This window comes from Suillus fuscotomentosus (assembly GCF_016647785.1).
Source record: "Suillus fuscotomentosus strain FC203 chromosome Unknown F5891scaffold_1, whole genome shotgun sequence".
NCBI classification, from domain to species: domain Eukaryota; kingdom Fungi; phylum Basidiomycota; class Agaricomycetes; order Boletales; family Suillaceae; genus Suillus; species Suillus fuscotomentosus.
This window is the reverse complement of record NW_024539513.1, coordinates 2597732-2618552: the sequence shown is the minus strand read 5'-3', so window position 1 is coordinate 2618552 and position 20821 is coordinate 2597732. Positions and strand designations below refer to the sequence as shown.

General features: G+C 48.0%; 9 protein-coding genes across 9 annotated transcripts; 6 read left to right on the top strand and 3 right to left on the bottom strand.

Annotated features, from left to right (window-relative positions):
- Positions 1 to 159: 159 nt before the first annotated feature.
- F5891DRAFT_1098539 (cytochrome P450) lies at positions 160 to 2382 on the bottom strand. The gene is made up of 11 exons (XM_041363544.1): positions 2309 to 2382; positions 2159 to 2255; positions 1968 to 2104; positions 1790 to 1915; positions 1488 to 1737; positions 1316 to 1438; positions 1167 to 1269; positions 1028 to 1114; positions 890 to 971; positions 711 to 833; positions 160 to 657 (listed from the first exon to the last, which is right to left on the bottom strand). The coding sequence occupies exons 1-11, from the start codon at positions 2320 to 2322 to the stop codon at positions 444 to 446; spliced, it is 1356 nt and encodes a 451-aa protein (XP_041234473.1). The 5' UTR covers positions 2323 to 2382; the 3' UTR covers positions 160 to 443.
- Positions 2383 to 2866: 484 nt separating this feature from the next.
- F5891DRAFT_1206638 (uncharacterized protein) lies at positions 2867 to 4092 on the top strand (the record flags this gene model as incomplete). The annotated part of the gene is made up of 1 exon (XM_041369043.1): positions 2867 to 4092. The coding sequence occupies exon 1, from the start codon at positions 3280 to 3282 to the stop codon at positions 4090 to 4092; it is 813 nt and encodes a 270-aa protein (XP_041234472.1). The 5' UTR covers positions 2867 to 3279.
- Positions 4057 to 4978, top strand: F5891DRAFT_1273347 (uncharacterized protein; the record flags this gene model as incomplete). The annotated part of the gene is made up of 1 exon (XM_041370135.1): positions 4057 to 4978. Exon 1 carries the CDS (start codon positions 4097 to 4099, stop codon positions 4976 to 4978), a length of 882 nt encoding a protein of 293 aa, XP_041234471.1. The 5' UTR covers positions 4057 to 4096.
- A 74-nt stretch (positions 4979 to 5052) lies between these two features.
- Positions 5053 to 5684, top strand: F5891DRAFT_995769 (uncharacterized protein; the record flags this gene model as incomplete). The annotated part of the gene is made up of 1 exon (XM_041378332.1): positions 5053 to 5684. A coding segment is annotated over exon 1 (272 nt), but the record flags the coding sequence as incomplete, so codon positions are not given.
- Positions 5685 to 6576, top strand: F5891DRAFT_995767 (uncharacterized protein). Its single transcript, XM_041378331.1, has one exon. It carries the CDS (start codon positions 5752 to 5754, stop codon positions 6166 to 6168), a length of 417 nt encoding a protein of 138 aa, XP_041234469.1. The 5' UTR covers positions 5685 to 5751; the 3' UTR covers positions 6169 to 6576.
- Positions 6577 to 6923: 347 nt separating this feature from the next.
- On the top strand, positions 6924 to 9072 carry F5891DRAFT_1206632 (cytochrome P450). Its single transcript, XM_041369042.1, has 11 exons — positions 6924 to 6997; positions 7051 to 7147; positions 7202 to 7338; positions 7388 to 7516; positions 7569 to 7818; positions 7868 to 7990; positions 8037 to 8139; positions 8192 to 8278; positions 8335 to 8416; positions 8473 to 8595; positions 8652 to 9072. The coding sequence occupies exons 1-11, from the start codon at positions 6984 to 6986 to the stop codon at positions 8863 to 8865; spliced, it is 1359 nt and encodes a 452-aa protein (XP_041234468.1). The 5' UTR covers positions 6924 to 6983; the 3' UTR covers positions 8866 to 9072.
- Positions 9073 to 10508: 1436 nt separating this feature from the next.
- On the bottom strand, positions 10509 to 10908 carry F5891DRAFT_1273344 (uncharacterized protein; the record flags this gene model as incomplete). The annotated part of the gene is made up of 2 exons (XM_041370134.1): positions 10574 to 10908; positions 10509 to 10519 (listed from the first exon to the last, which is right to left on the bottom strand). The coding sequence occupies exons 1-2, from the start codon at positions 10860 to 10862 to the stop codon at positions 10509 to 10511; spliced, it is 300 nt and encodes a 99-aa protein (XP_041234467.1). The 5' UTR covers positions 10863 to 10908.
- Positions 10909 to 12022: 1114 nt separating this feature from the next.
- On the bottom strand, positions 12023 to 13530 carry F5891DRAFT_31897 (uncharacterized protein). Its single transcript, XM_041371334.1, has 7 exons — positions 13349 to 13530; positions 13048 to 13298; positions 12912 to 12994; positions 12653 to 12850; positions 12462 to 12600; positions 12243 to 12406; positions 12023 to 12044 (listed from the first exon to the last, which is right to left on the bottom strand). The coding sequence occupies exons 1-6, from the start codon at positions 13490 to 13492 to the stop codon at positions 12295 to 12297; spliced, it is 927 nt and encodes a 308-aa protein (XP_041234466.1). The 5' UTR covers positions 13493 to 13530; the 3' UTR covers positions 12023 to 12044; positions 12243 to 12294.
- Positions 13531 to 16700: 3170 nt separating this feature from the next.
- On the top strand, positions 16701 to 18999 carry F5891DRAFT_1206612 (cytochrome P450; the record flags this gene model as incomplete). The annotated part of the gene is made up of 11 exons (XM_041369041.1): positions 16701 to 17129; positions 17183 to 17279; positions 17340 to 17476; positions 17528 to 17653; positions 17706 to 17955; positions 18001 to 18123; positions 18170 to 18272; positions 18326 to 18412; positions 18469 to 18550; positions 18607 to 18729; positions 18786 to 18999. The coding sequence occupies exons 1-11, from the start codon at positions 16981 to 16983 to the stop codon at positions 18997 to 18999; spliced, it is 1491 nt and encodes a 496-aa protein (XP_041234465.1). The 5' UTR covers positions 16701 to 16980.
- Between the last annotated feature and the right edge of the window lie 1822 nt (positions 19000 to 20821).

Genomic DNA, 20821 nt, shown 5'->3' with positions numbered 1-20821 from the left:
TAGCTGATGGGGCTGTCAGTCGCGTTGAAGACTACCGCAACCGGAACCATGACTGGGAAGCACACAATGAAACCCGTGTCAACTTTGAGAGCAAAAGTCTGCTTTTCGAGTTGGCCAGCTATTAGAAAAAGAAACCGCATGCCAGGTGATGGAGGAATAATTAAATGGTAAAAGGATAGCACTTCAGTACCATACTTCATTTTGTCCGGGGTCTGTCTGTAAACGGTTCACGATGAGCCACACAACCTGGAGAGTATCGCAGTGTATCTACTTGATGCGTGGTAACACTAAGGGGTACAAGTTCATGATCACAATGGTACCTGTTTGAAGATATACAAAGTTAGGTGGGACTATGAGTTTGAGTCGGGCGGACAACGAAAAGACTCCAAAGCGCAAGACAAACTCCTCTGCACGAAGATTCAAGTTTCTAGAATAAACACCTCTTATTTGCTTGGTGCGCATAGTTCCCTGATCACGTTCTCATCGATCCTCTTCGCAAAACATATCTCAAACGGGGCAGCATGTACGTTTGCAGTGTCTGAAAATGCAAGCGTGTCGATCTTCGCCGCAGGATTCTCCGAAAGGCGGAAAGCCCACAGAGTAAGAGCCGTGTTGATGAAGACAGACCGATTCGCAACATGTTGACCGGGACACACTCTGACATTGTTGAGTAAGGCATAAGAAATGATCGAGAGATGAACGATACAAACCGACGGCCAAAGCCAAAAGGGAAAAACCGGAGATCACCGCGCACACGACCTGCATCGTCGATCCAACGCTGGGGATTAAACGTCTGTGGTTCTGGAAACACTTCAGGATCGTTTGCGATAGCCCTAGAACACGAGCGTCAGACCCAAAAGTTAGAGGACAAAAATGTTTGCGTACTGACCAATGGTTGCCAATCACAGTCGCACCTGCAGGAATCAGGTAGTTATTCCAAATTATGTCCTTGATTGCGCGATGGGCAAAGCCTGTAGTGCAAGGTGGGCGTTCAATATCACGTCATCACAGCTCAAATAACACGTACCTCCGAGAGTGACAGGTCTCCACCTAAGACTCTCCAGCATGAACGCAGTGACCTGCGGCAGCATTGCCTGATCAGAAAACGTCGGCACTGGTCAGGAGTTATTTGAGTCAGTTGATGCACAAAGAAAAGGGAAACCTACGCCGCGTACGCCCCACGACGTTATCGAGCTCCTCTTGTACGCGAGTCTGCGCATCTGCATGAGTGGCAGCAGCCATCATCATAAATGTGATTGCGGATGCAGTCTACAAAAATTGTCGAGCGAAGACGCGACGCAATGCAAGAACTTACCGTATCAGCACCGGCCCCAAATATCGCTCCTGCGAGGAATGCCACTTCCTTATCTCCGAGCTGGTACTGTGTCTGGTGCTCTATCATGAACCTCGCAAACGATGGCCTTGCAGTCCCCTCACGCTTCACAGTGGTGAGCGAGCATATCTATCATCACGAGAAAATCACGAACCATTTGTCTTTGCACCGCGTCTAACTGCCCGATATAGAAAGCAAGTTCTTCTTTGTGCCATGCCTTCAGCTGACTCAGGTAGCCTGGGACGAAACGCAGGATTGGATACGCATCCACAAGATATGCTCCCGGCTTCATAGCTTGGCCAAAACGCGCAGAAAGCCTGTTGATGGCAACGACTTCAGGATCTGTATATGAAGTCGAAGTGATTTTTCCATAGGTGAAGGACATGATCACGGAAGCTGAATAACTGAAATCATCGGATTATCACCTGTACCGCGACTAAGAGCTGATGTTCATACCGCATGGCATGTTTCTGGTGGTTCGTTGGATCATTTAAGATATCTAGAACTACATTCTTCGCATGCCTGGTCTGCATGGGCTCATAGGTCACCGCGACCTTAGGTTGCAAGTTTGCATGCAAGACCCTGCTTTGCATTTAGTCTCACTGATCGCACCTAGGAGAGACAGGACGCGTACCTGCGCATCCGGCGCAATCTCTCAGTACTGCCTTCAAGGACTACTCTGAATCCGCCAGACAACGTCTCGTGCACTGCAATAGAACGTGGGCGGTCGGCAACATTTGCTCCCTCTCTTTCCATGATATCCACTGCAGCCTGTGACGTGATCCACCTCATGCCTGGCTAGACAATGTATTGTTTTATGCTGACCTGATGACGTCCTATAACTACGAAAATCCTATGGCCTTGTTTGAGCGAGAACACAGGTCCGTATTGTTCTGTCCATCTCGCGAATTGAAACGGCGCACTGCGTGAGGGGTTAGACAGAGATCATGTTGGTATCCCTCGGCAATGACGTACTATGACTTTGGCATCACATTTCCTAATAGCCAACGTCCAGGTGGTCCAGGGGGTAACGGCAACCGTCTTGCGGCCTGGTATCGTTGTTTCACGATCCAGATGCTGGCTAAGATGATGATGAGGGTGCATGCGGCAATGATAATCGCCATTGAAATGGTCGAGCTTGCTGATAGTCACGATTCAGACACCCCGCTACTTTGCAACACGTTAAGTACAAGTACTCCAGAACAGAGAAGTGGCGACTTACTGTGATGAGCGACGGGTACGGTGAGGTTAGTGTGCATGATTACGCTCACCTATACTTATACAAACAGTGATTGAACGCCTGCGGATAAATCGGACCTGTGCGAATCACGTATTGCGGTCTTCCTATAGTAAGAACCTGATGCCTGACCACCCTGGTCCCTGGCGATAAGTTAATAGTGGACGCGCGTGTTTCAAGACATTTAGACTCCACCTGAATATCAAGGTAGATCTCCATGTCGTTCTCGATGACCCATTGGATTGCTCGTGCCACAAGGACCGTCGACCGTTAGGTTTACAAATATTGTAATGGAGGTCAACTCGGGCCACTCGGCTGAAGTAAAGTGGGTCATCATTCTAAAAATAGAACTTTGTACTCCGACCTTACAAGTAGCTGTCTACGCACGCTCAGCTCAACACATCGGAGGCCTTAGTCCCGGCCGGTAGACACAGGGAACAAGTTCTGCACTCTATTCAACACGCCCCCATCAATGAATGTGCAACAAAGCATGTGCAACCACGACCTAGCCTTTGTCGCTATAGACTGGACAATGTCATTGACTCATTGTGGCTTCTTGGACTTGCCTTGACGGTATTTAAGTTGGACTTCGTTGGCCATTATTTTTCTTGTAACCGCTCTCTTCTCAACAGGCCAATCACTTTCGAATACTCGCAGCTTCTGTATTCTTCTTGACTTCAACTTGCTACCTAGAAAGATCCTTGGTAACATGCAAACTGCAGTGCTCGCTCCAAATAATGCACCACCCGCCGCGGCTCAGTACACGGAAGCGCTTGGCTTGCCAAACAATACACCCTTTAACGTCATAAATCGGGCTAGCAAACTACAGCCCGTGCGCAAGAGTCCAATCAATACCTTGCCTAACGAGATCATCCTGCACATATTCAAGTTGGGCGTGTCCTGTCGCGACTCCCAAGAACGTATCGATTTTGCGGTCACAGCATCGCAAGTTTGCTATACATGGCGCGACGTCGCTTTCAGCTGCTCCTCGTTGTGGTCGGACATCACCATCACGACCGATAACATGTATAATATTGACGGAGGGCGCGCTATCGTAAATACATCTCTTCTTCGTGCAAAGGAGTTCGCCTCGCGTTCTAGAGTCTTTCCGTTGTCTGTCCGACTCAAACTCCTCGTTACACCCAACTTCGTATATCTTCAAACAGGCACGGTTATAATAATGGATTGGCTCCGCCTGGTGTTTCCACGCATCAAATATCTCTCGATACACTGCGATACTCTCCTAATCGCGCGGCTGGTCACGAATCGTTTACAGACAGTCCCCATGGAGAATCTGGAGACCTACAAAATAAAGTTTGGCACTGAAGTCATATCCTTTTACCATTCAATTATTTTGCCACCACACGTGCGCTTTCTTTTTCTGGCTGGCCAAAAGGAGGAACAGACACAGACAGGCGGACAACTTGGATTTGCTCCCGAAGTTGACACGGGTTTCATTGTCCGGGTTCCCAGTCTCATGGTCTCGGTGGTCTTTAACGCGTCTGACATCCCTATCGATTAATTTCATGACCTTGCATGACCGACCTTCGATGGATGTGCTGAAATACGTCCTTACATTGAACGCAGAGACTCTGGAAAAGCTCGAGATCCAAGGCGCCATTCAGCGGTTTGGGAGGCTACCCTGTAACGCGGACGAGTTGCCGACGAACTTGCCGAGGCTCACAGATCTTACGCTCGGTTATCTATCCCAGTGGGAAGCCATAATTATTTTCCTTCACTTCGAGGCGCCTGCGCTGAAGCACCTCAAGTTATGTGATGTCTCTCGCTCAATTCTTACTCGGCACTTCAAAGACGGATTCGACTCGAACAGCCTGATCATCCAGAACATGCCTGCCCTTCAACCCTTTAACGAGTTTTCTTCTACGATCCTCCTCGAACATCTGGTTTATGTGTGTTCACTACTCGAACAAATTGAAACGCTCGCACTTGAAAATTTTAGTCTACCACCTTTGGTCTCCGATCTCTTCCGGCAAGACAACGACCCTCTGAAAAATTTGCACGAGGCTCCTGTTTTTCTGGCTTACCGCATGTTACAGAAATGCTTGCGACTTCGACACCTCGCTCTCATCGACCCGGAGCAGTGTTTCCTCGATGCACTCAATATGTATTCCGACGATCCAGAAACCAGCAGCCCGGCCCCTGTGCTTACCCACTTGTGTCTTGCTTCGTCTGATTGTGACCACCTGAAGCTCTTTTTGGAGCGAAGGGTGGAAAACCTTGCGAAGGAACATGGTCCACGTATTTTGGACTATCTTGAACTGGCGACAGCGAAAAAAGATCTGCATGTGTTGGAGGATATCGTATCGCAGCATATTGATATGAGCTGTATTGCAAAGAGTTCGCTGGCGGCTGAATGGCATGGAAGCTGCCCTTCCAAATGTACTTAGACCTAGTGACGAAAAGGGAATGCGTTGTATTTGGTTCCTAATACGGAACAATAGTTTGGACAATTCTTTTTGTTCTTCTTTACATAAGTACTGTGTTTGACATGGCCTCATGCTGGCAGCGCGCTGCTTATTGTTATGTAACAAGGTTCTTGCTTGAATTGTCTTTCGGCTTATATCAACTGACCTCTCAATTTCACTCCCTTCGTGTCCGTCTTTCAAGACAAGTACTGTGTACTTGGTTTTTCTTGTTTCGTTTTTGTGAATCTTATTGTCACATTGGTTACCGCGTGCTCCTAAACCGCTCACTTTAAGACTCCTTGTCTTCTCTAGTAATCTCCTGCTGCGCAATGTCTTCTACCGCGATCTCGACGATCATGTATCCATGTCCCCCACCTACTACAAATGTTCTTGACTCACAACAGCGCATGCGTCTCATACGTTCTGCCCGTAAATTGGAGGCAGTTATGGGTACCACACCCTACCTCCTCGAGGCAGACGTTCCTATCGCACTCCTCCCCATCGGTGTTAACAAAAAAACAGTAACGGGAAAAGCACTGAAGCGCCAGGGTTCCATATTCACCCATCACCACAAGGGCTCTCCCTCTGTGACATCATTTAGCTCAGCCTCAACGGCATCCTTCCACTCCCCATCCGCCTCGCTCGTCTCGCTACCTTTGAGCATGCGGAGCACAGACTCCCTCTCGGTGACACCGCCAGGCCTGCCCGTGCGTGGCAGAAAGTCGGCAGATAAACCCAGACCATTGTACCTTCGCATGAACACCATCCCTGTATCGCCCACTGATCACCACCGTACTACATCACTACCGCACACACCTTCCTCAGCTCGTACGTCTGCTTATTTCCCCCCTACGCCTCGTACACCAAGTTTCGACGCGGCAGAATTGCGGAGAAAGCGGATGGCAAAACTTGCCCGTCATCTAGGCGAGAACGTGCCTCCTGAACTAGTCACAGCACAAGTGCTGCCCACTCAATTACCTTCTAAAGAAGGCGTGCCCAATGGGAAACGACGCAGTATGTCCGTCACGAGCCCACGAAATATACCTTTCGCTCCAAGGCCTGAAGTTCTCCCGGAGACTCAGACAAAAAGCGATTGGGTTGGCGGGTGGAATCGATCTGATATCAGAGATGTTCAGAGGGAACTGAGAAACCTCAAGGCTGTACGATGGTGATGGTTTCGCGATTTGGATGGCCTTCTGTTACCCCATCACACGATTTTGTTCTACGCCCGTATTATGACATCCCACTGGCTGGCTGCAGGCAGCCAGCTGGACGACATGTAATTCATCATTATTAGTCACATCTACATATGTACCATGTTGCACCACATTAACACTCGTAAGTATGTATACTACTGTCATTTGTAAAACATAACAATACATACGTGGACATCGATCGCAATTAACTCGCCACCCAAGTGTTGCATGTATTTGGGGTGGTTCCGAGTCAAAGTAGCCCTAACTATGCGTAACCTATTTATGAGCCGGGTGACTGTTTAGGTAGAGTGATTAGGCGTCGCTATTTATAAGTTCGGGGTGTAGATATTTTTAGAATAGTGACCCACTATACTTCCGCCGCCGCGTCGAAATGTCTTGGCACTCGCGCGTCCACTACACCAGAGTGCTTCCTATCCTACTATGCGAAGACCGCACTCACACAGGTAGCACGATCAATCCGCGCAGGTGTTCGATTCGTGTCTGTATAAGTATAAATCAGTGTAATCATGGGCTCTAATCTCACCCTACTCGTCGCTCATCACAGTAAGTCACTACCTCTCTGTTCTAGAGTACTGAACGTGTTGCAAAGTAGTGGGGTGTCTGAATCGTGCCTAACAACAAGCCAGACCATTTCAATGGCGATTATCATTCCCGCATGCACCCTCATTATTATCTTAGCCAGCGTCTGGATAGTGCAACAGCGATATCAGGCCGCAAGGCGGTTGCCATTACCCCCTAGACCACCTGGACGTTGGCTATTAGGAAATACGATGCCAAAGTCATAGTAAGTCATTGTCGAGGGATACCAACATGATCTCTGTCTAACCCCTCGCGCAGTGCGCCGTTTCAATTCGCGAGATGGACAGAACAATACGGACCTGTGTTCTCGCTCAAACAAGGCAATAAGATTGTGGTGGTTATAGGGCGTCATCAGGTCAGCATCAAATAATTCATTGTCTAGCCAGGCCTGAAGTAGATCACGTCACAGGCTGCAGTAGATATCATGGAAAAAGAGGGAGCGAATGTCGCCGACCGCCCACGTTCTGTTTCGGTGCACGAGACGTTGTCTGGCGGGTTCAGAGTTATCCTTGAAGGCAGTACTGAGAGATTGCGCCGGATGCGCAGGTACGCGTCCTGTCTTTACTAGGTGCGATCAGTGAGACTAAATGTAAAGCAGGGTCTTGCATGCAAACTTGCAACCTAAGGTCGCGGTGACCTACGAGCCCATGCAGACCGGGCATGCGAAGAATGTGGTTCTAGATATCTTAAATGATCCAACGAACCACCAGAAACATGCCATGCGGTACGAACACCATTTCTTAGTCGCGCTACAGGTGATAATACGAGGATTTCAGTTTTGCAGCTTCCGTGATCATGTCCTTCACTTATGGGAAGATTACTTCGACTTCATATACAGATCCTGAAGTCGTTGCCATCCATAAGTTTTCTGCGCGTTTTGGTCAAGCTATGAAGCCGGGAGCATATCTTGTGGATGCGTATCCCATCCTGCGTTTCGTCCCAGGCTACCTGAGTCGGCTGAAGGCATGGCACAAAGAAGAACTTGCTTTCTATACCGGGCAATTAGACGCGGTGCGAAGACAGATGGTTCGTGATTTCCTCGTGATGATAGATATGCTCGCTCACCACTGTGAAGCGCGAGGGGACTGTACAGCCATCCTTTGCGAGGTTCATGATAGAGCATCAGACACAGTACCAGCTCGGAGATAAGGAAATGGCATTCCTTGCCGGAGTGATATTTGGGGCCGGTGCCGATACGGTAAGTTCTTGCATTGCTTCGCGTCTTCGCTCGACAATTTTTGTAGACTGCGTCCGCGATCACATTTATGATGATGGCCGCTGCCACTCATGCAGATGCGCAGGCTCGCGTACAAGAGGAACTCGACAACGTCGTGGGGCGTACGCGGCGTAGGTTTCCCTTTTCTTTGTGCATCAACTGACTCAAATAACTCCTGATCAGTGCCGACGTTTTCTGATCAGGCAATGCTGCCGCAGGTCACTGCGTTCATGCTGGAGAGTCTCAGGTGGAGACCTGTCACTCTCGGAGGTCCGTCTTATTTGAGTTGTGATGCCGCGATATTGAATGACCACTTTGCACTACAGGCATTGCGCATCGCGCGATCAAGGACATGATTTGGAACAACTACCTGATTCCTGCAGGTGCGACTGTTATTGGCAACCATTGGTCAGTAGGCAGTCATTTTCGTCCTCTAACTTTGGGGTCTGACGCTCGTGTTCCAGGGCTATCGCAAACGATCCTGAAGTATTTCCAGAACCACAGACGTTTAATCCTCAGCGTTGGATCGACGATGCAGGTCGTGTGCGCGGTGATCTCCGGTTTTTCCCTTTTGGCTTTGGCCGTCGGTGAGTAGCATCGTTCATCTCTCGACCATTTCTTATGCCTTACTTAACAATGTCAGAGTGTGTGCCGGTCAACATGTTGCGAATCGGTCTGTCTTCATCAACACGGCTCTTACTCTGTGGGCTTTCCGCCTTTCGGAGAATCCTGCGGCGAAGATCGACACGCTTGCATTCTCGGACACTACAAACGTACATATTGCTCCGTTTGAGATATGTTTTGCGAAGAGGATCGATGAGAACGTGATCAGGGAACTATGCGCACCGGGTAAATAAGAGGCGTTTATTCTAGAAACTTGAATCTTCGTGCAAAGGAGTTGGTCTTGCGTTTTGGAGTCCTTTCGTTGTCTGTCCAACTGAAATCCACCGTTACACCTAAATTTGTATATCTTCAGACAGGCACAATTGTAATCATCAACTGGCTTCCCTTGGTGCTAGCTATCACACATCAAATATTTCTCGATACACTGCGATACTCTTCAAGTTGCGTGGCTGATCGTGAACCGTTTACAGACAGTCCCTGGACAAAATGAGGTATGGTACTGAAGTGCTATCTTTTACCATTTAATTATTCCGCCGCCACCCATGCGCTTTCTTTTTCTAGCTGGCCAAAACGAAGAACAGGCAGCAGACAACTTGACTTTGCTCTCAAAGTTGTCGTGAGTTTCATTGTGTGCTCCCCAGTCATGGTTCCTGTCACGGTAGTCTTCAACGCGGCTGACAGCCCCATCAGCTATACTTTTTCTACCTTCACTTCGAGGCACCTCCGAAGCACCTGATGCGGCACGTGTCAACAATGAACCCTATATCACGCGGTGTCTGATTTGGTGATGATATTCTTGAGCGAAAACCTATAGCCTTTGCACGAGTTGGTCCCGTTTACCTCCGTCATCATGCGGGAACTATACACTCGTATCTCCATCTCCTGGTTGAGGGTCATTATCGAAACAACTGCATGTCAACCATACAGGACTCTTCTCTCTATTCTCATGCGACTGATCCGACACTCCGAGTCAATCTGTCGTGAATGGAAAGGAAGAAGATTTTCGCGAGCGGCCCGGTTTAGCATTGAGCTCTCAGTCAGTGGCCAGCCAACCCGAGCCGACGCCTTCTGTGAGCCTTGCAGTGCCATTACTACCTGAGGCAGCTTTGCAAACCCAAGAATCCCAACCTGGAATGAACCTTCATATGGCCCTACGAAGGGACAAATATCAACGTCACAACTCATGGTATGCAATCTTCCGGGAGCTCTGCTGTGCCGTTCACACCAATTTATATGCCCGAGCTCAGCATCCCCGTGACTGTCGCGATGTCATCGTCTTTCACGATGCTAGGACAGATCGTTGGCATATCTCTGACTCCCGTTGTGCCCGGCCCACAGGTTAAACGATACGATAGACATGTTCCCTTGCACGCAAATTATGCTGAGTATATCGAGTGAGCCGCTGTTTTAATCCATACTCACGGAAGTATTAGTGAGTACAAGTCATTCAAGGTGAAGAAAGATCTTTTGGACTGTTCAGAGTAAGCAAGCCGGTGAAAGAGCCAATGATAAGATTAAAATACTCCACGTAGGGAGCTTGCTGCAGTAGAAGGATAGGAGCCGCTCATGCACCCGGAAAGCGCCTCGTTGTTCTATCAGTCATGTAAAGTGTGTCAGCAGATTCCGATCGTACCATGGATACTTGAGAAGCACATCAAGCGCTCGCCACGGTCTTGGCTGAGGGTGATTGACATGATTCTCTAAACATGTATACCCCATACCAGACAAAGCGCTATATCGCATGATAATACAAATACAGTTCCACATCCTGAATCTACCTCGACAACATTTCAAGCAACCTTCACAGCCCAGGCACCTCCGCTCCTCTCCGAACCGGAGCATTATTGATCATGATGGTGTGTTGCACTGCGCAGCATTAAGGTCTAGCTGAAAACAAGCGGATCAGCTGGAGTGCTGCCTCAACGTGATGGTGAAACATACGCAGACGATGATTTAGAGCGATTTCAAGAACAGCTTCAATTAACTGCGCCTCCGCCCGAGAGCATAAAGATTCTTTTTCTTTTGCCTTCCTTTTGAAAGATCCAAATGGCAGCTTTGTTATCCAAGAAGGCAGTTTCCCTTGATATGGATAGATGGCAGTCCTCACAGCTTCTTCATATGCGTGGGCGGCAGTAGCCACAGCTTCTTCATATGCCGGGATGGCAGCACTCACAGCTTCCCTGACAGTAGCTGCATGCGGGAGATGCCATGTACTGCTCGAGAGCGACATGAAACAAGGGATCAGACTCCTTATCCTGAAGATAGCGCCGCTTGTCGAAAATGTAGAAAGAGTGTTCGAAGATAATGACACAAGCTTGATGGTCAATAATAATTCATCGCAGCGTAGCTTCAAAATTCACCAGAAATGAGCTGAACGATATTATCCAAAGGTGATGAGTGGGAGGCCTGACAGAGTCGCAACATAAGAAATGTGTGCACAATCTGTAACCAATTAGACATACCGCAGAGAGTAACCTAGACTGTATCTCTACACAGTGATCGACTCGAAGCTCCTCCTATCGATGGATCAGCGATGACGTTCGTTAGCAAGGCTTGAGACCCACTCTCTATTGAAGGATGCACGATTTTAGTGGTAAGCAAACTTCGAACTCGTTGGAGGATCAGCACACTGACTTTCTGGCAATGGATGAGCAATGCCATCGGCGAAGAAAGCTAGAGCTCGATTGAGGATGAGGATCGAGACTCACGAGCTATCAACAGATCAGCAATGTAGTGGGTGAGCAAGGCTCGAGCTCAATGGCAGATGAACACACTCACGAACTGTCAACAGGGATGAGCAGTTTCAATGGTCAGTGGGGCCCCAATTCGACTGTGGATCAATGCGCTTACATCCTGTGAATGGATGGTCGATGTCTTCAGTCAGCATGGCTCGCGTTCGATGGTAGATCGAGAAACTCACAATCTGTCAACGGAGCGGTAAAGTTGTGGTCGGTCAGTGAGGACGACGTAGAATCAATACACCCACATCCTAACAATAAATCAGCGATTGCATCGGTAAGAAACGCAGGAGGTCGACAAAGGATAATGATACTCACAAGCTGTCAACGAATAGACGATATCTTGGATCAGTAGCTGAAAGTCGCTGGAGGATCAATGTACTGACCTCCTGCCAATGGATGATCAATTGCGTTAGTCAGGAATGCTTGAACTCAACAAAGAGTCAATGGACTCACATGCTATCAACGGATCAGCAGCGATGACTTGAATCAGCATGGCTGTTGCTCGAACGAGGATCTACACACTCACATACTGCGAACAGTGGGCAACGACTTGGATCAGAATGGCTGTTGCTCTAACGAGGATCGACACACTCACATGCTATCAACGGATCAGCAACGATGACTTGGATCAGCATGGCCGTTGCTTGAACTAGGATCGACACACTCACCGCCTGCGAACGGTGGGCAACGACTTGGATCAGCATGGCTGTTGCTCGAACGAGGATCGACACACTCACCGCCTGTGAACGGTGGGCAACGACTTGGATCAGCATGGCTGTTGGTCGAACGAGGATCGACACACTCACATCCTGCGAACGGTTGGCAACGACTTGGATCAGCATGGCTCGAGTTCGAACAAGGATTGACACACGTACTGCCTGCAAGTAAACGCCCAACGTAAATGAGAGCAATGTTCGAACTTTACGATAGTCTTACACGAATGTGTGGAAACCAGGTGCCCAGTGACCCCATCATTCTCCGATAACCCTCAGATGTTGTTGTCTCTGCAGAGTCAAAATGGTTTGAGAGTGTTCTGTGCAATCAGTCGTTAACGCTTGCGGCAGGTGAATGAGACCATGGATAGTTACCGCTCAACTGCATATTTCATGCAGATCTCCAAGTTGGTTTGCTGGGTCGAGACGAATAATTGCTGAAGCACTTCATTATCCAGAGCTCCAGCCGTGCGCTCGATGAGTGTCTTGCAATCTGCATCATCCTTCTCCATGTCTAATAGATCAAAGGTCATCATGTATCGCGACTCGACCACGAACCGGCTTACTAGGAAGGCACACATAACATTTTGGAGGCCACCGCACATCCTTGAGAAACTTCAATTGTGGCCCGTTAGGGAATGACTCTTCGGCTCGTTTCGGGGCCAGTTCCTTGGCGTCTTTCCGAGATCTTCCTTTCTTCTTTAGCTTGGCGTATTCGACGTCGTATAGGGCATCAAATTTGGTGAACAATACGATCACTGGAACTGAGGATGGTGATTCTGCGTATCAGCTGAACGTCAAGGTGGGTGGAATGCGAAAGCTTACTGCTTCCTGTGTCGCATTGAGAGAAAAATTTATTTTCACCTGCAGTGAACGACCTGCTTGCTTCGTCCATGGGAATGCAGTACCTATGTTGAATCTGTGAGATAGCACATCGCCGCGATTGATGGGTTGTAATTACCAGATAGCATGTAGTTGATTTGTTATTTTCTGTTCCTTGGAGCGGCTCGCGATGAATTCCTTGACTTTTTCAAATTCGGATGCGCCGCCTGCCTCAAAACCGCGTGAATCATGGAAGACGAATCCCGGGTTACTCTTGAACACCATTTCGTTATCGATGTCGTGCAGTCCGCGCTGAGAGCACGTCAGTTCATGGCATCGACTAGGAGCACACCTTACCTCTCTAGATGCCATTAAAACTGTAAGGTCAATCTAATGTCGATGGGTCAGTACCATACTCCTACTAGCATTGTGATGCCCACCTTTTTCCCGGCGCCGTCGTATATTTCTGGATTATCCCGTGTGTTGCAAACTCTCTGCAGGATGGTGGTTTTTCCTGCGTTCGCTCTTCCTATAACGAGAATACGAAAGCGACCGATTTTCTCTCTTATCCTTGAGGGATCCATGAGGGGGGAAGTAGTAGTAAATGTGAGTCACGGAGAAGCGTTGGTGTAGCCTTATAATCATTGCAGGGTGTGAACCCGGCAAGTACACAACCCTAAGCCGGCATCTAGATTTAGCACTTGGGCAATGGGCAATATTATCAATATAGGAGAGCTGTGTACCATGAGGCGTACGAAGTGTGTTGGCACTTTAGGGTTTCGATTCATATTTGAAATTAGTTGACTGTCGCAAGCGTGGCAGCTTGTAGTACTTGCTCGGGCCTATGATCATAATCTGGCTACGCTCGTCACGCTAGCTGAACTTTTTGCCAGAGATGTTGCGTCTATCATTAGACTAGTTTGATGGTGAGCTGTTGTGCTGAGTCCAAGTCTTTGTTCGCCATCTGTTTGCGCAAGCTTCCAGTCAGGCCTTGCGACTAAAAGATAGACAATTCCTTCATTCACCCTTGAACTTGAAGAACCATGGGTCCTCATGCCAGTATACGTGAATCTCAATGAGTCTCCGACTCATATCACATACCATGCTTTCTATGAGTCCGACAGTCTGACTGCACAGTGTTGGCCAGAAGCCCGATGGGCGATATTGATATTGATATGGTTGTGTACCATGGGGCAACCTCGTGCAATGCTGAGGTGTACACGACAAGTCCTTGCAAACGATATTTGAAATTAGTTCGCAAGCGGAGTGTGGAGTTATGTAACAGAGAGCTTCGTGCAGTGGCTGTGCAGCATGTGGGTTCTCTTCTTTGCCTACTACGTACCCTACAGCGCCCATTGGCAGGTTAATTCTAGCAAGCTCCGGTGCCCTGTCCTCCTTTCCGATTTTCTTTTCTGCCACGAACTCCGGTAAGCTCCAACGGCCCAGATCGTTGTGTGCAACAAAGGCAGGTTCTGGTGTGGAAGCTGGCCACGAGTAGCACTGGCACACCGACTCTCTCAAGCTCACTCGTGTAGGAAGTTCACCGTTGTGAACTCTCGTCAGGTTCCTCACCGCAAAACCTGATATGGGGAGGAATCATCCACCCAGTCACTATGACACCTTCTACCAGTGGCGAGCGTGTTCACCGTCCTTGCAACGACCTGCTGCCGTGCGCATGTAGATTCCCGCACTTCCGTGGACGCGGATACTTGCGTTGACGCAGGCGCTTGCACTGACGCGAACTCCCGCATTGATGCGGATGCCCGCACTTATGCCCACACGGATGCCTTCTTACTACTTTTGCTACTAACTGTCTCATGTAGCCTCACCTCGATGCATCCCCTTGCGGGCTCCTACAATTTAGGGATTCAACTTTCACTTTGGTGCGTCGCATTCACTTCTACTAATGTGGAATAGCAGCTCACCTCGGCTCACTCTTGCACAGGTCGGGATCATCATCAGGGCCCTACTTGCAACCAAGCAGACATTTTTCTCGTTCTCAGCAACACAACCACATCAGAGCACCCGCGGTCTGTATATACTAGTAAGCACTCCGTTCATAAATCACGCGCACAGTTCGATTAAAGCTAACAAGTCACCATGCCCAACGAAGATGAAGCAGAAAAGTTTAGGCGATTCTCTCCTTCCATCCCCTCCAATCTCACTACCAGCACCTGTGAAGAGACAGGTAAAGCGGGAGCACAAGTTTCTAGGCTCGTGGAAGGTCCCGCATGTCGTTGCAGGTGTTGCAAGGGATTTTTGAGCCAATGATATCTCGTCATATGAGAAAATGGGTCTAGGATTGTAGGTTCTTGAATAATGACCATTTTTACCTCGAACGCATGCATGCAGCATCCGTTCCACCATCATGATATAGGGCATTGTGGACCCGGAAATCCTCATCACGAATATTGCAAGAGTCCTGTAGATGTGGTGATATCTTCAGACTCAGCCGCTCTCGCCGCGAGATCACACCTGAGGCCTGAAGCTTTGAAGACCTGAAAGGTCCATTTTTCGATTACTTACATTTCCGGATCGACAACATAGTTTTAACATACGGGGGGAGTAGGAGAAAAGATATATAAAACTGAGACACGCGAAAAGGTTGGTTCGGTCGGGGATGGCTTGACTGTGCCCGTCGTCCGACGTCACTCATCTCCGGGTACGTGCGTTCTCTCAGACTCCAACATGAACGTACATAAACCAGATGTTTGCGGAGGATCGTAGAAGATAAGTCGTTACAGGATTGAAGGACAAGGATGTTCCGCAGGAGCAGACTGCGCGAATTGAATTCACCTTTGAAGTGCCGAATAAGAATCAAGCCAGGGATGTCACATAGCTTGAGGTGCTTCAGCGTAGGTGCTTCGAACTGAAGGGAGAGAAAGTATAGTTGATGGGGCTGTCAGACGCGTTAAGACTACCGTGACCGGAACCATGAGACTGGGAAGCACACCATGAAACACGTATCAACTTTGAGAGCAAAGTCATACAAACACAGATTGAAGACCTGTGCGGAGTATTCAGATCTGTGTGAATGACGATGCGATCTTCCTATCATGGTATGAGAAACTGATGTGACCACCCTAGTAGCAATAAGTTAGTAGTACTTGGATGCGCGAGTGCCAAGACATTTGGACCCCACCTGAAGATCAAGGTAGATCTTCATGTCGTTCTCGATAACCCGTTGGATGTCCAGTCGCGGCACAGGACCGTCGTCCATCGGGCTTACAAAACATTGGAATGAAGGTGAACGGGTCGGCGGGGTCACCATTCCAAAAACAGAACTTTGCACTAAGTAAGTAGCTACGCCTACTTACCATCACAGTCGTTTGCATAAAGATTTTCAGAGAAACCGCGTAACACGTGTTTGTGCATATTTGTCACAGTACGAGAATTCAGAAACCCTAATCTGTCTGACACAATCTATCAATCTGTACAGCATCAGAACCTCTGTGTGTTTCGCCTCATTGCCTCTCATTGCTACCACGATCTCCACCAGTCGGAAAGCTCTGAATCACTGGGCCGTAGGGAATCGTAAGGCATCAAGCATCTTGCACTAGTAAGTGAGAACTGGAGTGTTTCGCACATGCTAGTAATTAGGTTATCAGCTCGGAGTACAAATTTCTATTTTAGAATGGTGACCCACTTAACTTCCGCCGAGTCGACTTCCATTGCAATGTTTTGTGAACCGACAGTCCTGTACCATGATCAATCTAACGGGTCATCGAGAACGACATGAAGATCTACCTCAAATCTTCAGGTGGAGTCGAAATGTCTTGTAACACGCGCGTCCACTACTAACATATCGCCAGGATGGTCAGCATCAGGTTCTTATACCATAGGAAGACCGCAATACGTGACTCGCACAGGTCCATCGGATTTATCCGCGCAGGTGTACAATCCGTGTTTGTATAAATATAAGTCAGCGTAATCATCCACACTAATCTCACCGTACCCGTCGCACTGACTTGCACATCACAGTAAGTCACCACCTCTCTGTTCTGGGGTACTTGACGTGTTGCAAAGTAGCGAGGTGTCTGAATCGTGACTATCAACAAGCCAGACCATTTCAATGGCGATTATCATCCCCGCATGCACCTTTATCATTATCTTAGCCAGCGTCTGGATAGTGAAACAACGATACCAGGCCGCAAGGCGGTTGCCGTTACCCCCTGGACCACCTGGACGTTGGCTATTAGGCAATGCGATGCCAAAGTCATCGTAAGTCATTTTCAAGGTACACCAGCACGATCTCTATCTAACCCCTCACGCAGTGTGCCGTTTCAATTCGCGAGGTGGACAGAACAATACGGACCTGTGTTCTCGCTCAAACAAGGCCATAGGATTTTCGTAGTTATAGGACGTCATCAGGTCAGCATCAAACAATACATTGTCTTAGTCTAGCCAGGTATGAAGCGGATCGCGTCACAGGCTGCAGTGGATATCATGGAAAAAGAGGGAGCAAATCTTGCCGACCGCCCACGTTCTATTGCAGTGCACGAGACGTTGTCTGGCGGGTTCAGAGTGCTCCTTGAGGGCACTGGTGAAAGGTTGCGCCGGCTCCGCAGGTACGCATCTTTCTCTACCAGGTGCGATCAGTGAGACTAAGTGTAAAGCAGGGTCTTGCATGCAAACTTGCAACCTAAGGTTGCGGAGACCTATGAGCCCATGCAGACCAGGCATGCGAAGAATGTGGTTCTAGATATCTTGAATGATCCAAAGAACCACCAGAGACATGCCATGCGGTACGAACACCAGCTCTTAGTCGCGGTACAGGTGGTAATCCGAGGATTTCAGTTTTTCAGCTTCCGTGATCATGTCCTTCACCTATGGAAAGATTACTTCAACTTCATATACAGATCCTGAAGTTGTTGACATCAATAGGTTTTCTACGCGTACAGGCCAAGCTATGAGGCCGGGAGCATACCTTGTGGATGCGTATCCCATCCTGCGTTTCGTACCAGGCTACCTCAGTCAGCTGAAGGCATGGCACAAAGAAGAACTTACTTTCTATGACGGGCAGTTAGACGCGGTGCGAAGACAAATGGTTCGTGATTTTGTTTTGATGATATATATCCTCACCACTGTGAAGCGTGAGGGGACTGCAAGGCCATCCTTTGCGAGATTCATGTTAGAGCACCAGAAACAGTACCAGCTCGGAGATGAGGAAGTGGCATACCTTGCAGGTGCGATATTTGGGGCCGGTTCTGATACGGTAAGTTCTTTCATTGCATCGCGTCTTCGCTCGCCAACCGTTGTAGACTGCGTCCGCAATCACATTCATGATGATGGCTGCTGCCACTCATACAGATGCGCAGGCTCGCGTACAAGAGGAACTCGATAGCATCGTGGGGCGTACGCGGCGTACGTTATGCCTTTTCTTTGTGCATCAACTGACTCAAATAACTCCTGTTCAGTGCCGACATTTGCTGATCAGGAAATGTTGCCGCAGGTCACTGCGTTCATGCTCGAGAGTCTCAGGTGGAGACCTGTCAGCATTGGAGGTACGTCTTATTTGAGATGTGAAGATGCGATAATGAATGACCACCTTGCACTACAGGCTTTGCGCATTGCACGATTAAGGACATGATTTGGAAAAACTACCTGATTCCTGCAGGTGCGACTGTTATTGGCAATCATTGGTCAGTACGCAATCATTTTCATCCTCTCACCTTTGTGTCTGATGCTCATGTTTCAGGGCTATCGCAAACGATCCGGAAGTCTTCCCGGAACCACACAGGTTTAACCCCCAGCGTTGGATCGATGATGCAGGTCGTGTGCGCAGTGATCTCCGATTTTTTACTTTTGGCTTTGGCCGCCGGTAAGTGGTATCATTCATCTCTTGACCATTTTTTATGCCTTACTTGAAAATATCAGAGTATGTCCCGGTCAACATGTCGCGAATCGGTCGGTTTTCATCAACACAGCTCTCATTCTGTGGGCTTTCCGCCTTTCGGAGAATCCGGCAGCGAAGATTGACACGTCTGCATTCTCGGACACTGCAAACATACATGCTGCTCCATTTGAGATATGTTTTGTAAAGAGGATCGATGAGAATGTGGTCAGGGAACTATGCGCACCGGGCAAATAAGTTTATTCCAGAAACTTGATTGTTCCTGCAAAAGAGTTTGCCTTGCGTTCTGGAGTCTTTTCGTTGTCTATCCGACTCAAACTTGCCGTTACACCTAACTTTGTATATCTTCAAACAGGCACAATTATAATAATGAACTTGCACCCCTTGGTGTTACCACGCATCAAGCATCTCTGGATACACTGCGATACTCTCCAAGTTGCGTGGCTGATCATGGCGCCGTTTACATACAGCCCTCGGACAAAATGAAGCATGGTCCTGAAGTCCTATCATTTTACAATTCAATCATTTCGCCACCCCGCATGCGCTTTCTTTTTCTAGCTGGCCGAATCAAAAAACAGGCAGTAGACAATTTGAATTTGCTCTCAAAGTTGACACGGTTTTCATTGTGTGCTTCCCAGTCTCACGGTAGTCTTTAACGCGGCCCATCAGCCATAATGTTTTACCTTCACTTTGAGGCGCCTCTGAAGCACCTTAAGCTATGTGACATCTCTCGTTCAGATCTCACTCAGCACTTCAAAGCCGAATTCAATTTGGACGACTTGATCTTCCCGAACATGCCTGTCCTTCAACCCTTTAACAATTTTCTTTCACGATCCTCCGCGAACACCTGGTTTATGCATGTTCGTGTTGGAGTCTGGGAGGACGGATGCACCTGGAGATGAGTGACGTCGGACGACGAGCGCAATCAAGCCATCACATCGGGGTGAACGATATTTAAAAGAGGTTTATATGTTGTACAAAATGTGAAGACAATATTTAATATTTAAACTAACATAAAGATGGGTGCACGACTTCAAATTTTGGTGGTGTTTTGTGTGTAATCCAAAATATCAAATATTCACAACCATATTCCCACAGACAATATGTCAACAAACATAAGAAATATAGTCAGATTTTTCATGTCTGCTTCAACTTAAAGTTCAATTTCCATGTAAAACTTTGGAGAAAACTTGAAGTTTTACAGATGACATGACATTAAAACTCGATTTAAATGTCAAGCTTTGGCAAAACTTCAAGTTTTCTCCAAAGTTTTATGTAAGAATCAAACTTTAAATTGAAGCAGACATGGAAAATCTGATTATATTTATTATATTTGTTGACATATTGTCTGTGGGAATATGGTTGTGAATATTTGATATTTTGGATGACGCACAAAACACCACCAAAATTTGAAGTCGTGCACCCATCTTTATGTTAGTTTAAATATCAAATATTGTTTTCACATTTTGTACAACATATAAACCTCTTTTAAATATCGTTCACCCCGATGTGCATCCTCGAGTCCAAGAGATAAAGAACAGCGCATCAAACGTGACCCCGGCGGACGGATCTGCACTTGGACGCACCCAGCCGGACGGACTCAAAAAATTCCATTTCCCGGTGTCCTCGAAGAGTTCGGGTCCGAACCGAGGATCAGATGTATGGCACTAGAACCACCGGTGTGTCTCGGTTATAAGTTTGGCGTACAAACTTCTATTTTTAGAATGGTGCCCCACTGTACACTTCCGCCTTGTTGACCTCCATTACAATGTTTTGTAAACTTATTAATGGTCGACTGTCCTGTGCCACGACAAATTCAACGGGTCATAGAATATTTGCCCTGATCTTAAGGTGGAGTCGAAATGTGTTCGCACTCGCACGTCCAAGTAATACTAACTTATCGCCAGGGCAGTCACATCAGGCACCAAGTGCTTGGCCTATACTATAGGAAGACTGCAATACGTGATTGGCTTCATCCGCGCATGGCCGCAGGTGTTCCATTTGTGTGTGTATAAGTATAAGTCAGTGTAATCATGCACTCTAATCTCACTGTACCCGC

Excerpts from the sequence above, each read along its gene's own strand:
- F5891DRAFT_1098539 (XM_041363544.1), bottom strand. Across the intron at positions 1,916-1,967 it reads AGATTGCGCCGGATGCGCAG|GGTCTTGCATGCAAACTTGC; the intron begins GTACGCGTCCTG and ends AATGCAAAGCAG. Across the intron at positions 1,439-1,487 it reads ACGCGGTGCAAAGACAAATG|CGTGAGGGGACTGCAAGGCC; the intron begins GTTCGTGATTTT and ends ACCACTGTGAAG.
- F5891DRAFT_995767 (XM_041378331.1), top strand. The coding sequence starts at position 5,752 with ATGAACACCATCCCTGTATCGCCCACTGATCACCACCGTACTACATCA.
- F5891DRAFT_1206632 (XM_041369042.1), top strand. Across the intron at positions 7,517-7,568 it reads CACCAGAAACATGCCATGCG|TTTTGCAGCTTCCGTGATCA; the intron begins GTACGAACACCA and ends CGAGGATTTCAG. Across the intron at positions 8,417-8,472 it reads ACTGTTATTGGCAACCATTG|GGCTATCGCAAACGATCCTG; the intron begins GTCAGTAGGCAG and ends CTCGTGTTCCAG.
- F5891DRAFT_31897 (XM_041371334.1), bottom strand. The coding sequence starts at position 13,492 with ATGGATCCCTCAAGGATAAGAGAGAAAATCGGTCGCTTTCGTATTCTC. Across the intron at positions 12,851-12,911 it reads TCAATGCGACACAGGAAGCA|TTCCAGTGATCGTATTGTTC; the intron begins GTAAGCTTTCGC and ends CACCATCCTCAG. Across the intron at positions 12,407-12,461 it reads ATGAAATATGCAGTTGAGCG|AACACTCTCAAACCATTTTG; the intron begins GTAACTATCCAT and ends CTGATTGCACAG.